The 14,114-nt window shown below is 61.1% G+C and overlaps 1 protein-coding gene and 1 long non-coding RNA gene across 5 annotated transcripts in view; one reads left to right on the top strand and one right to left on the bottom strand.

Moving 5' to 3' along the window:
* Window positions 1-1,730: 1,730 nt before the first annotated feature.
* On the bottom strand, window positions 1,731-5,153 carry LOC123851994 (uncharacterized). The gene is made up of 4 exons (XR_006792764.3): window positions 4,387-5,153; window positions 4,009-4,294; window positions 3,815-3,911; window positions 1,731-3,520 (listed from the first exon to the last, which is right to left on the bottom strand). It is a non-coding gene; the product is annotated as an uncharacterized LOC123851994 (long non-coding RNA).
* Window positions 5,154-5,415: 262 nt separating this feature from the next.
* ZNF496 (zinc finger protein 496) overlaps window positions 5,416-14,114 on the top strand; it is a 32,566-nt gene continuing 23,867 nt past the window's right edge. Inside the window, exons 1-5 of one of the 4 annotated variants that reach the window (XM_045890025.3) lie at window positions 5,416-5,815; window positions 7,224-7,339; window positions 7,662-8,088; window positions 8,428-8,611; window positions 10,265-10,338. In XM_045890025.3, the coding sequence (XP_045745981.2) occupies window positions 7,699-8,088; window positions 8,428-8,611; window positions 10,265-10,338 (648 nt within the window). In that variant the 5' untranslated portion in view covers window positions 5,416-5,815; window positions 7,224-7,339; window positions 7,662-7,698. Of the gene's footprint in view, window positions 5,816-5,837; window positions 6,253-7,223; window positions 7,340-7,661; window positions 8,089-8,427; window positions 8,612-10,264; window positions 10,339-14,114 lie in introns of those variants that run through there. The other 3 variants (XM_045890007.3, XM_045889997.3, XM_045890016.3) reach the window with 3 other exon arrangements.

Raw genomic sequence — 14,114 nt, 5'->3', positions numbered from 1 at the left:
TGAGTTGGCTCCCGGCGTGCAAGGTGAGCAGGGCACCGCGTCTCCTCCTGCACTCACACCTCCACACCCCCGTGCTCACAGACCGCTCCCAAAACTAAGGCCGGGGAGGTCTCAGTTTTTCTGACCACGAATGAGTTCACGGAACGGGATGGCATGTTTCCCGAGGGACCATGTGGCCTTTCCAGAGGTTCTCATCGGAGCCCCTGAGCACCTCTCCGTGTAGTTCTGAAAGTCCTTTCCCTTTCACAGAAGAAAAAAGAAAGCCCATAAAAATGGAGCAGCCATCTTGCAACAAAATTAAGGAAGCCAAATTCCTTCACTCAGTGGAGTCTCCACGGGACATGACCTCTGCTGAGCTGGGGTGCCACGGCAAGCCCCATGTCCTCGCCTCCCGGGAGCCCGGGAATAAGTCACAGTGATACCTGGCACTGTTATTCCTAGGACTCCTTGCAAAGCTAGAGTGACTGAGCGTCTAGTCCGCCAGGAACCACGATGACCCATGAGCGATAGAGCTTCCCAAACCACACGGAGCTGGACGGTCCCCCGGTGCCTGGTTAACCACGCAGGCTGGGCGTGCAGCCTGGGGGCTTCTGTGTCTAACGAGCTCCCAGGGAATGCAGATGGGGCTGGCCCAGACCCCGTGGGAGGCCGCACATCCTCACATGTCTGTATTTGCTGTAGGAATACGGGCAGCCCGTGTGGAGTAGTGACCGGCTCCCCAGGGCAGACCTGGCTGTGTGCAGACTCCGGGTTGGGGCAGAGCTACGCATCATGCCTCACTGTGCGCAGTTCCCACCCCACGGGGGGCGGAATTCGTCACTTCCTTTGCGATATCCCTGCCACCCTCCCAGTGTGCAAAATGAGCCTGTCCCACCACCTCCTCCTGCACTCAGGCCTCCAGACCCTCCCACTCTTCTCTGTAAGCCCAGGGCCCTGTGTCGGCCGGGGTTCTCCGGGGAAATATCCACGGCGTGTGTGCAGGGGGGCGGCGTGAAGACAGAGAGAGTGATTGATTTAGGGTATGTAGGCAGAGGGATATAGGGGGTGCACGTAGAGATACGCAGGGGGTGCGCATAGAGATACGTAGGGCGCATGCGAAGAGATACGCAGGGAGTGCGTGTAGAGATATTTAGGGTGTGCATGTAGATATTTAGGCTATGCATGTAGACGTATTTAGGGTACATGTGTAGAGATATTTAGGATATGCATGTAGAGATATTTAGGGTACGTGTGTAGATGGAGAGATTTAGAGAGATGGGGGACTGGCTCACAAGATCGTGGAGGCTGAAGCCCATCCACATTACGGGCGGTAAGCTGCTTTACCCAAAGTTTACCGATTTCAATGTTAACCTCATCTGAAACCACCTTTGGGTGGCTCAGGTCATGACCTCAGGGGTCTGAGATGGAGTTCCACGGGCTCGTTGCTCAGCACTCGTGCATCCTCCACTCGTGCGGACGCTCTGTCTCTCTCTCAAACAAAACTTTAAAAATACCTTCCCAGCAAATCTAAACCAGCGTTTGACCACAACCTGGGCACCTGGGCCCGGCCAAGCTGACACCTGGAATAGACCATCACACCTGCTTCTTCTGTTAGTGGACTGTGTCCACCTCGGGCTCCCGGACGGCCACACACCCCCAGCCTGTGAGCCGGGGAGGGGGGTGCCCAGAGGCCACCTTCCCTACTCTCCTCCCCTCGCCGCTCCCCTCGGCCCTGGACCCCAGACCCCTCCCTCCCTCAAGATGGGACCTGGGCTGCCCCCACCCACCTGGGGCCCCGTTTCTCCTCACCTCCCTGCTCACTCCAAACGGTGCTCCAGCCCAGCGGCTCCATGGCCTCCAGTCCGCTCAGGGGCGTCTCTACCCAATCCCAGGCCCGTGTGTACATGCACATGGGCCTGGCAGCGGGACGCACCCCACACAGCCCCCCTCTTCCGTGAATCACACACACAAGGCTCAGTACTGCCCAGGTTCCCACCAGCTGGGGAGGGCCCGCTGTTCCTCCTCCTCTTCCTCCCCCTGGGTGCCCTCCGCACCCCCCACTCTCTTCCCAGTGGGGGAGCTGCCATGGCCCAGTTCGGCCTGCTCTTCTCCACCCCTGCGTGTGCATCCCAGGGTCTCAACTCCTGCTACGTATTGTGAGCCCAGATTCCACCTCCAGCCTCTGCCTTCTCCCCCAAGGGCCATCCCTACCTGTCATTTGGGCCTTTCAGACGCAGCACGTCCTGAAATCCACCCTTGTCTCCCAAGCCCTGTCCAGAAACCTGCTCACTGTTTCCTAGACAAGCCCCTCACTCACCCAGTTCGGACCCAAACCACAGCCCATCCTCTACCATACTACAGGACGCCAGTGGGAAACTGCTGCCGCCCGCCTGGGGCACCTCTAGCAGCCACGGCAGAACAGGCACCTCCTGCCCGTGTCTTCCCCGACCGCGTCACACAGCCCCTGCCTCTTCGGTGTCCCTCCAATCCGTTCGGCACAGCGACCGCGGGAAGACGAGGTCCCTGCAGCCCGGCCCCTACTGGACTTGCTGAGTTGAAGGGCGGTCGCTCTGTTCCAGTGCCCTGCTCTCCCTGTTCCCTCTGCTGGAACGCTCTTCCCCACACCCCTGTGCTCTGCTCGTCAGAAGAGCTGCTGAGCCCTCCCCCTGCTCTCCGTCCCAAAGTCTCCTCAGGCAGCTCCTTCCAGTCCTCACCCTGTTGTACTGTACGCCTTTCATCTTCATGGCATCTCTGACCAGCACTTTATTTACTACCCGATGTCCCTGCAGGCCTCCAGAAGGGAAGCCAGGGTCTTCTGTCCACCGCGGTGTCTGCAAGGACGGAAGAATTGGTGGCAAATGGAAAATATCTCGTAGAAATATACACGGTCAGCGGCAGTAATGTAAACCAAAGAAACGCACACATTGGGCCTGAGACAGTGGACAGTCCTCGGGCAGGGTCTCCATGCAGGTTCAGCCCATGCTTGCTGCACTTGACAATCCCGGCAGGGGCCGAAAGAGACGTTTCCACGGCGCCCATGCCCTGGCCCTGCCCCCAACCCCCGAGAGCCCACCCCTCTAGCTCCAGGGCCACCTCCCTGCAGCTCGCCCTCGGGCCTCCACCTGGGACGCTGTGCTCACGCCCGCTTGAGCTTGACCGACTCGGAGATCCCTGCCACACGGGATCCTGCCCTGGCCTCTGGAACACGAACACCGCCAGCCCCTCTCCAGGCGCCGTTCCTCGACACTGCTCACTTCTGCAACACGCATGAGACAGCAGATGGTGTTACAGAGTTTGCTGCCTGCTTGCCTGCACCCTCCCCGGGCGGGCCGGCTGGGTTCCTGGATGTGCCCTGAGTGCCTGGCAGGGGCTCAGTGTGTTTACTGAGTGCCGGAAGGATCCCAGATGCCCTCAGTGAGGTGGACGGCTTCACCTGCGTCTCCTGGATGAAGAAACGAGGCTCGGAAAGGTGGAGGACGCCCGAGATCACCTGGTCAGGACGTGAGGAGGCAGGATTTCTCCCAGCGGCTGGTTCTAACCCCTGTGCGGAGGGAAATGCAGAAGACACGCAACCTAAGGGCCTACTCTGAGCTATGAAGGGTGCACAGCTCACGGGGAGGGATCGTTCAGGGGAAGGAACCGGGCTGAGCGGCACAGACCGATCTGATGCTGTGTGCTAGGCATTTCTAGGCTCCACATTTTATCTGGGGTAGAACCGCCCTGGGCAGGCCATGAGCGCCAGATTCCCAGCACTCAGCTGCTGGCTCCCCAGCTGGGCACAGCAAAAGGAGGGTGTGGACGCGCAGACCCATGCCAGCACCAGAGCCCAGCCTACCTTGGGCGGATCCTTGGTCCCTCCCTGGGGGAATGGCCCCTTAGAGCCGCGGAGCAGGGCTGGCCGGTGCTCCTGAGGTCCGAGGTGTGCGTGAATCCTGCTAACGGAGAGTCTGCTCAAGTCCGAAGGGGGTGGCCCCACAGAAGACCTCTGGGTGGCCCTGCCTGTTTCTGTCATTTGGGGGGAATACTCACTGTTCACAAAAAGCTCCACTCCTTCACTTTGGTGCATCTCCTGCTAAAGTCAGAATCCAGGCGTCTGGCAAATGGCGGCTCCCAGTTACCCCGCTGGTCAGGACTGATTATGGAGTTTATGGGAAATGGGAGGCGCCCGGGCCCACGGACCGAGAACACACAGGTGAGGGCCCAGATTCCTCAAGTCCATTCGCTCTCTGCCCCTCTGTTCAGCCAGGCCACTGTCTTTGGGCGAACTGGTTTTCTTTCCGCTTGGCCTCCAACAGCGATCTGCACTCAGGCGCCCCTGTGGGACACGGAACCTTTCCTTTGCCTCCTCTCCCGCGGGAGAGGCCAGCGTCAGGGAGGAGCAGGGGATGCGGCAGGGTTGGTACCCACCGGGCCTGCGCAGGGACCGGACAGGCTTTCTCCCAAGCTCTGGAACCTGGAAGACTCGAGATGGATCCGGGGAGACCCCGCGGAGCTGCTGGGCTATGTTCAGCACAGGGCAGAGGCCAAGGAGCCCTGTCTGGGGGTACGGTGGCCCCAATCCCCGCTCACCCCTCACTGCCACCGGACTTCAGAGGCCCGTAACCTCTCTCTCCGCCACAGTAGGAACATCTAACTGTGCCCTCCCCTGAGGCCGGCAGTGCGCTTCCTGACCACCCACTGGGGCCGCGTCTGACCCCAGCCCCTCTGCGCATTCCCCAGCGTTGTCCTGATGCTCAGAAGGGCCATACAGCGGGCAGCCTTTCTTAAACTGTGAAACTCCCCAAATGGGCTTCATCCCAAGAAAGCCCGGCGTCCCGGAGTGGATGAGGCGTGGGGGGGCGGGGGGGGTCTCTGCGGCGGCCGCGAGCCGGGCGGAGGGCAGGGTTCTGGCGGCGAAGGGGTTGGGTCCGCCCGGCTGTGGGGTGGGGAGGGTCCCGGGCGGGCTCGGAGATGGAGTGGCCCGCGGCGCGCGGGAGCAGGGCTCGCCTCCTTCCGCTCCCCTCCCACTTCCAGCATCCGGGCGCGGCTCGGGGGTCGCGCTCGGCCCCTCCCGGCGCCCGCAGCCCCGGGGGAGGGGGAGCCGGGCTGGGAGAGCGGCGGCGGGAGGGGCCCCCGCACGGCCCTTGGGCAGCCGCGCGCGCCCCGCCGCCGCCCGCGTCCCCGGCCGCCTGCTCGCCCGCCCCCGGCGCGCGTCCCCCGCGCGGGCCCCGGGTCGCCCAGGCCGGCGCGGCGCCGTGGGCCCACAAAGCCCCCGGCCGGACGCCGAGGCCCGGGCGCGCGGAGCCGGGGCGGGGCGGGGCGGGGCGGGGCGCGCGGGCCGGGCCGGGCCGGGGGTGTCGGATGTCACCCCCCGCGCGCACCTCGGCCGGGGGGCGGGGGAGCGAACCACTGAGATGCGGAGACCTCCCCGGTCCTAGAGCGGAGCAGGAAGTGTCCCAGGGGAGGGAGCCGGAGGGCTCCGGCCCTTCCTTTCCTGCGCGTCCGGCGGGCTCCGCGGCGGCCAGGCTCGCGCGGCCCGCCACCGGGGACGCGCCGCGGCGGTGAGTGCGGCCTGCGCGGCCCGGCCCCCCGCGCGGCGGGGACGGTGCGGCGGGGCCGCGAGGCGACACAAACGCTGCTTCCCAGGCGCCTGCATTTGCCCCCGCGTCTCCAGCCCCGAGCGCAGCCGCGGCTTTCCGGATGAGCCGGGGACGGAGCGGGCCCCGGCGGGGAGCCGGCCCGCCTCCGGAAGGCGCCCGGGGCAGCGGGCTGGGAGGATGAGGAGCTGCTGCCGGGGACTGGCGCCGCGGCAGGAGGGCTTCGAGTTAGACGCCGGGCCGGCGCTCCAGGCGGTGAGGTGGGCGGGCGGCCGGGGCTGGCGGGACTGCGGGCGCGCCTGGGTGGCCGGGCGGGGGGGCGAGGGAGGCCGGCCCCGCCGCCCGGCCTGGCGCGCCACGCTCCTTCCCTTCCGCCGCTCGGGGGGCGTCCTCCCGGAGCGGCTCTCCGCACGCCCCGCCCCTCCGGAATGCGCCCTGGACCCACGGGAGTTCGTCCGCCGGGCATCTCCTGCCGAGCCGCCTGCGTGCCCGGTGCCCGGTGACAAAGAGGGCCGGCTGCGTGCTCGGGGGTGATCCGCAGCGCCCGGCTCCCGCCCGGGGGCCGCCCTGAGCCCCTGGAGGCCGAGCCGGGGGGCGATGGCCGAGCCGCTGCAAGGGGCGGCCGGGCGCGCTGGCTGGGACGGTGCTCCAGCTGCCGGCGCGGACACCCCCAGAGGGCTGCGGTGAGGCCCGAGCGGTAGGCAAGGGGCCGTGCCTCCCCATGTGCCCTTCACTTTCCTGGGGCCCCCCGCCTAGAGGAGGCGCGGCTGCTCTCTGACGTCCCTGGGGAGGTGTGCGCCCCCACCCAGCCCCTGTGCGCCGAGCGCCCGGCCTCTGTCCTGCCTGAGGAAGGGCCGTGAGCTGTGCGCTGTCGCGTTCACCGTGGTTTGGGGAGGACCCGGGGAGGGGTGCAGGCGAGGCTGAAGGCCAGGGAGGGCGGCTCGGGACCCCAAAGTTGTAGTCAGACTTCGGAGTGAGGGGCGGCGGCTGACCCGCAGCGCTGCTGCTTCTGAGAACACAGTTACTTCTCCCTGGTGACACGCAGGGTGCGGCTGCGTCCCTCGCCTCTCCGCGTCTCTCCTGTCTCCCCGTCTCTCCTCTCTCTGTCTCTCGCCTCTCCCTGTCTCTCGCCTCTCCGCGTCTCTCCTCTCTCCCCATCTCTCGTCTCTCCGCGTCTCTCCTCTCTCCCCGTCTTTCCTCTCTCTGTCTCTCGCCTCTCCGCGTCTCTCCTCTCTCCCCGTCTCTCCTCTCTGTCTCTCGCCTCTCCCCGTCTCTCCTCTCTGTCTCTCGCCTCTCCGCATCTCTCCTCTCTCCCCGTCTCTCCTCTATCTGTCTCTCGCCTCTCCCCGTCTCTCCTCTCTCCCCGTCTCTCACCTCTCCGCGTCTCTCCTCTCTCCCCGTCTCTCCTCTCTCTGTCTCTCGCCTCTCCCCATCTCTCCTCTCCCCGTCTCTCGCCTCTCTCCGTCTCTCGCCTCTCCCCCTCTCTCCTCTCTCCCCGTCTCTCCTCTCTCTGCCTCTCTCGCCTGCTGTTCTGTCCGGCTGCCTGGGGCTCAGTCTGGCAGGTCTGGCACCCACCAGTGCTCGCCCGGCCACCCGCGGGGTTGACTTCTGGTCCCAGCTCTGCTTTGAATGCCCTTCCCAGAGGCACGTCTGCCTTTATCTTCCCAGCTCTTTTTGCAAAAGTCTCAAGGACAAGGACGGCAACTTTGGCTCCAAAGCCTCAAGATAACGTCCTGCTCGGCGCGTGCGTCTCAGGTCCTGTTCCAAGAACCTGGCCACCGAAGGTACCACGGCGCCTTCCTTCCCTCTGTGTCCGGCGTGTGGCCCCGTCCGTGTCCTGTCCTGATAGCACTTCTCTCCCAGACTCCCCGCCTTGTGTGTCTGGTCACCCAGCGAGGGGGATCACGTGGTGGTGCGGTGGGGGGCGGGGGTGGTATTTCCCTCGCCCCCTCGTGTAAGGGGCAGCCACGCGGACCCCTCCCGCGCGGCCCAGACCATCTCCCGAGGGCTGGTCTCTGTGGGCTCTGCACACTCCCCAACACCACCCCCAAGAACCTACCACAGCAGACCGGAACATTGAAGCCAGTGATTTCTGTTTGGAAATAGGGTCGTCTTCTGCTGCTGACCCCCATCAAACCCCATCATGCCCACAGCCCTGTGCCCCCGAGTCTTGGCTCCGAAGGAAAGTGAGGAGCCCAGGAAAATGAGGAGCCCACCGGGAGAGAACCCGAGCCCCCAGGGGGAGCTTCCCAGCCCCGAGTCCTCCCGCCGCCTCTTCCGCCGGTTCCGCTACCAGGACGCGGCGGGCCCCCGGGAGGCCCTGCACCGCCTCTGGGAGCTGTGCCGACGCTGGCTGCGGCCCGAGAGGCACACCAAGGAGCAGATCCTGGAGCTGCTGGTGCTGGAGCAGTTCCTGGCCATCCTGCCCCGGGAGATCCAGGGCTGGGTGCGGGCCCAGGAGCCCGAGAGCGGCGACCAGGCTGTGGCGGCCGTGGAGGCTCTGGAGCGGGAACCGGGGAGACCATGGCAGTGGGTGAGCACGGGGCGCTGCGCTGGGCTGGCCGGGGCGGGGGCGCTTGTGGAGAGGGGCTGCCGTGGACGTGGAAGCTCAGCAGCATCATGTGTCCCCTGGCCGGGGGTAGAATTTCCGTCTGGAGCTCCGGGCTTCGGTGAGGCTCACGCTGGAGTTGGTTTCCCAAGACAGTGGGTTCCGCTCCTTGAGGGACCCTGTGTGAGCCTCCCGAGCTCCGCCGGGAAGGGGACGGGCAGGCCCGGGGGGACGGTGTTGGCCCAGTTTCTGGCTCAGCCACCAGCCCTCGCCTGGCCAGGGACCTGTCCACCTGGCCCTGAAACACCCTCCCTGGGATTGCAGCTCAAGCACTGTGAGGACCCCGTGGTGATCGAGGATGGGGAGGGCCCTCCGGACCCGGAGCAGGAACGGCTGCCGGCAGAAGCCCAGGGCGACCTCGCCAAGAGCCAGGACACCCAGCCCGTGGCCCTGGCGCCGGGCCCTGGGCTCCCAAGCAGACCGCCAGGCCAGCTCAGTGGGGATCCAGGTACCGGCCAAGGCGGGGGGGAGCATGCATACCCCACCCTGTGCCCTCACAGCGGAGCCTGGCCTCGGTGTTCCGTTCTCATCCGCCAGACAGCCATGAACGCGCTGTGTGCGGGGTCTGGGTCCTTCCCCAGAGCGATTCGGTCAGACTCTGAGGAGCGCGTCTGTCCTCGTCTCTGTGCTCGGCCCACGCACAGGGACCACTGCCTGCCTGTTGGAGGGTGCGTCTGCGGGCCTTGTCGGCTTGGGGACCAGCCAGGCACCATCAGTGCTCGATTAGGAACCGTATGGCTTTTACTGGCGGCAAGTCCCCAGTGACAAGTCAGTCACCCTTACTGGGTTTGTTGAGAGCAGAGGCCCCGGGCTGCCCATGGTCATCCTGGCAGGTGGCGGTCACCTCCACACGGGACGGTTGGTTTGGGTGGGGAGGGTTGGTTTGGGTGGACTCGCCACGTTGTCCTGTGGCTACAGCGGGGAAATAGCCAGGGGGCATGCTTGTGGTCTTTTGTAATGTAGTAAGGTTTGTAGATAAAACCAAAAAAAAGGCATCTTAAGTTTCTCTGTGTGAAACTCACCCGCCTTCTGTGCAAGTCTCCAGCTTCTCCCTGCTTTAACGTCAGGGCGGCTGGCCGCACTGGCTCGCTGGGGCTTCGGTGACCAGCGTCGTGCCCCGGGCAGCTCCCACAGCAGAAACGCATATTCTCTCAGATCCGGGGGGCCGGCGCTCTCCATCGGGGCGCGGGCAGGTGGCTTTCTCACGAGCCTCTTCTCCCTGTGTCCGTCCGTGTGCTCATCCCTCTTTATCAGGACGTGAGTCACTGGCCCAGGGCCTGCCCGTGGGACCTCAGTGTAGCTCAGTTACCCCTTGGAAGACCTTATCTCTGGGTGCAGTCACACCCCGAGGTTACACGTTCCTGGTTGGTCACTGGGGGGAGCCTGCAGTAAAAGCCATATAGTTCCTCATCGTGCAGGTGTTCCTAAAAAGCTACATTTCGTTGGAGACTGAAGGCTCGCCAGGGCGATTTCCACGGTGTCCATACGCTCCTTTCTCTCGGGCACAGGTGGGGCAGGGCTGTAGACCGTTGCCCAGAATGCAGCAGGTACGAGACCGGAAGCACAACAGGCCCCCCACATGCGAGCCCGCCCAGCCTGCGCGAGGGGCGGCAGAGTGAAGAGGCTGCCTCTCAGCAGGGACAGCCACCTGTCCCTGCTGGCTGAGCTCGCCCGGTCACTCGCCCTCACTGTGGTGGAGGCTCGTGGCCCAGCCCTGCAGGGGACGGACACCGGACTCTAGCGTCAGCTTGGGTGGGGATTCAGCATGTGACGTAGGCTTCGCCTCCTGGGTTGGCCCCGACCCAGCAGATGCAAGCGCTCCAAGCCTTCCCCTGGGGAAGGAGCAGGTTCCTCCTTCTGAGGAAGGAGCTCGTTTTCACGGGGCGGCCCCACGGCCAGGTGCGTGGCTCCCCGCCTGCAACGTGGTAGGGTCCAGGCGGGAGAGGACTCCTCCCACAGCGGCGCGGAGGTGCCAGGGGCCCAGGGTGAGGGTGGGCGGGCCTGTGGTGTCAGAGTGACGGAAATCCCTGTGGTTCGCAGGTGCTCTTCATGGGCCACCTCCTGCGGGTGCGGAAAGACATGCTTCTTCTCTCTTTTTCAGTTCTGCAAGACACCCCCCTTCAGGAAGCGAGTTTGAGGGATGCACAGCAGGTGACGGCCCTCCAGCTGCCTCCGGTGAGTGATTTCCACCAGAGTCCCTGAACCCCAAACCACTGCCCTCTGCACACGCAGCATGGTAGAGCGCAGGTGGCCTCGGATCCCCATGTGCCGTCCTCTGGACACTTCAGGACCCCCCGTGAAATATGGGAGACCGCACAGCGTACCCATTTCTGTCCCAATCGTCACACTGATTGTGTTCCGGAGTGTTGGGAGGTGGACGGAGAAGGCACAGGTCATTGCAGTACCATACACAGCCGGGCACATTGTCCGGGAGTCTCCGTGGTACGTTCCCATGTGATACTGCACACGTCCAAGCAAGGCTTCCTTTCGCAAGCATGTCCCCACGCGATGGAGAGCCTGTCCGACCGGTGGTCTCGCTCCCTCTTTTCCGGCCCTGTTGCTGCCTTTGGCTGCAGCTTCTCATAATGCCTCCTTCAGAAGTTTTCCTGACACATTCCCCTGGCTGGCAGGCGATGTGGTCTCATTCCCTGGGGACGTGGGTGACGTGAGGTGTGGACCTGGCAGGCGGAGCGCTGTCTGAGGGTCCCAGGTGTGCCTCCAGCACCGTGCATCCGACGGGACTTGGGACCTGGGAGTGGGGTCGGCTCAGGGTGGGGAGGAGCTATTGGGTACGTGGCTCGGGACGTCTCCGTCCCCCTGTTCCCCCGTTCTCCTGTTCCCCTTGAGCCTTATCCAGGGGCTCTTGTATCTCAAGCCTTACTCACGGCATTGGCCATGTCTCGTGACAGCTGTGGAACAGACTGACCCAAAGGAGGTGAAACACACGTTTCTTAGTAAAGGTGGACTTCTGACCGGTATGACGTGCAGAGAGGTGCTGTGAGCTCAGCATCCAACGAGCCCAGCACCCATCTGAGTCTCCGTCTGCTCCCGTACAACGGGAAGACGGATTTCGGTGAGTCAGCGCCATCTGCTCGCTCCACCAAAGACAGTTTCTGCTCAGGGCGCTGGAAGTCATCGTCACAAAGGTCTTATTTTTTAGAGTCGTTTTGAAATTTGTTAAGTTTTTAATTGTGGTAAAGTACATATTACATAAAATTTCCCATCTTAACTATTTTTAACGCACAGCAGCATTTTTACGCATTAAGCGATATTAGCTACGTTCCACTGTCGTGCAGACGGTCTCCAGAACTGTCTCATTTTCCGAACTGGAAACCCATTGCTGGTTAGGGAATAACTCCCCTCTCCCCCACACACACACGAAACGGCCCTTCTGCCTCCTCTGTGAATTTGGCTACTCCTCGTAGCTCGTGCAAGTACAGTTACACCTTCACAGCGTTTGTATCTCCCTGACTGGCTTGTTTCATGCACCGTGGTGTCCTCGAGGTTTGGTCACACTGTCACGTGACGGGCTTTCCTTCCTTTCTGAGGCTGAGTAGTATTGCACGGCGTGTAGATAGTGCATTCTGTTGAGCTGAATAATACTACCCGGCTGTAGGGACGCCTAGGTGGCTCAGTTGGTTAAGCGACTGCCTTCGGCTCAGGTCATGATCCTCGAGTCCCGCATCGGGCTCCCTGCTCGGCGGGGAGTCTGCTTCTCCCTCTGACCCTCCCCCCCCATGCTCTCTCTCTCTCTTATTCTCTCTCTCAAATAAATTAAAAAAAAAAAAAAAAAGACTGCCCGGCTATAGATAATGTGTTCTGTTGAGCTGAATAATGCTGCACAGTGTATAGATAATGCGTTCTGGTTAGCTGAATAATATTGCCCGGCTGTAGATAATGCGTTCTGTTGAGCTGAATAAGACTGCACAGCGTGCATGTAATACGTTCTGTTGAGCTGAATAATACTGCCCGGCTGTAGGGACGCCTGGGTGGCTCAGTTCGTCAAGCGACTGCCTTCGGCTCAGGTCATCATCCTGGAGTCCTGGGATCGAGTCCCACATCGGGCTCCCTGCTTGGCGGGGAGTCTGCTTCTCCCTCTGACCCTCCCCCACTCATGCTCTCTCTCTCTTATTCTCTCTCTCAAATAAAAAAAAAAAAGACTGCCCGGCTGTAGATAATGCGTTCTGTTGAGCTGAATAATACTGCCCGGCTGTAGATAATGCGTTCTGGTTAGCTGAGTAAGACTGCGGGCTGTAGATAATGCGTTCTGGTTAGCTGAGTAAGACTGCCCGGCTGTAGATAATGCGTTCTGGTTAGCTGAGTAAGACTGCCCGGCTGTAGATAATGCATTCTGGTTAGCTGAATAATATTGCCCGGCTGTAGATAATGCATTCTGTTGAGCTGAATAAGACTGCACAGCATGCATGTAATGCGTTCTGTTGGGCTGAATAATACTGCCCGGCTGTAGGGACGCCTGGGTGGCTCAGTTCGTCAAGCGACTGCCTTCGGCTCAGGTCATGATCCTGGAGTCCCTGGATCGAGTCCCACATCGGGCTCCCTGCTTGGCGGGGAGTCTGCTTCTCCCTCTGACCCTCCCCCACTCATGCTCTCTCTCTCTTATTCTCTCTCTCAAATAAAAAAAAAAAGACTGCCCGGCTGTAGATAATGCGTTCTGTTGAACTGAATAATACTGCCCGGCTGTAGATAATGCGTTCTGGTTAGCTGAGTAAGACTGCGGGCTGTAGATAATGCGTTCTGGTTAGCTGAGTAAGACTGCCCGGCTGTAGATAATGCGTTCTGGTTAGCTGAGTAAGACTGCCCGGCTGTAGATAATGCATTCTGGTTAGCTGAATAATATTGCCCGGCTGTAGATAATGCATTCTGTTGAGCTGAATAAGACTGCACAGCGTGCATGTAATGCGTTCTGTTGGGTTGAATAATACTGCCCGGCTGTAGATAATGCGTTCTGGTTAGCTGAGTAAGACTGCCCGGCTGTAGATAATGCGTTCTGGTTAGCTGAATAATACTGCCCGCCTGTAGATAATGCATTCTGTTGAGCTGAATAAGACTGCACAGCATGCATGTAATGCGTTCTGTTGGGCTGAATAATACTGCCTGGCTGTAGATAATGCGTTCTGGTTAGCTGAATAATACTGCCCGCCTGTAGATAATGCATTCTGTTGAGCTGAATAAGACTGCACAGCATGCATGTAATGCGTTCTGTTGGGCTGAATAAGACTGCCGGCTGTAGATAATGCGTTCTGGTTAGCTGAATAAGACTGCCGGCTGTAGATAATGCGTTCTGGTTAGCTGAATAAGACTGCCGGCTGTAGATAATGCGTTCTGGTTAGCTGAATAAGACTGCCCGGCTGTAGATAATGCGTTCTGGTTAGCTGAATAAGACTGCCGGCTGTAGATAATGCGTTCTGGTTAGCTGAATAAGACTGCCGGCTGTAGATAATGCGTTCTGTTGAGCTGAATAATACTGCCCGGCTGTAGATAATGCGTTCTGGTTAGCTGAATAATACTGCTCGGTGTGTAGATAATGCGTTCTGGTTAGCTGAATAATATTGCTCGGCTGTAGATAATGTGTTCTGTTGAGCTGAATAATACTGCCCGGCTGTAGATAATGCATTCTGGTTAGCTGAATAATATTGCCCGGCTGTAGATAATGCATTCTGTTGAGCTGAATAAGACTGCACAGCGTGCATGTAATGCGTTCTGTTGGGCTGAATAATACTGCCCGGCTGTAGATAATGCGTTCTGGTTAGCTGAATAAGACTGCCGGCTGTAGATAATGCGTTCTGGTTAGCTGAATAAGACTGCCGGCTGTAGATAATGCGTTCTGGTTAGCTGAATAAGACTGTCGGCTGTAGATAATGCGTTCTGTTGAGCTGAATAATACTGCCCGGCTGTAGATAATGCGTTCTGGTTAGCTGAATAATACTGCT

Source organism: Mirounga angustirostris, unplaced genomic scaffold (genome assembly GCF_029215605.1).
Source record: "Mirounga angustirostris isolate CCGP_5_RB_7025 unplaced genomic scaffold, mMirAng1.0.hap1 SCAF_7, whole genome shotgun sequence".
NCBI classification, from domain to species: domain Eukaryota; kingdom Metazoa; phylum Chordata; class Mammalia; order Carnivora; family Phocidae; genus Mirounga; species Mirounga angustirostris.
Note: the sequence above shows the minus strand (reverse complement) of the source record. Positions and strands in the feature narration are given on the sequence as shown.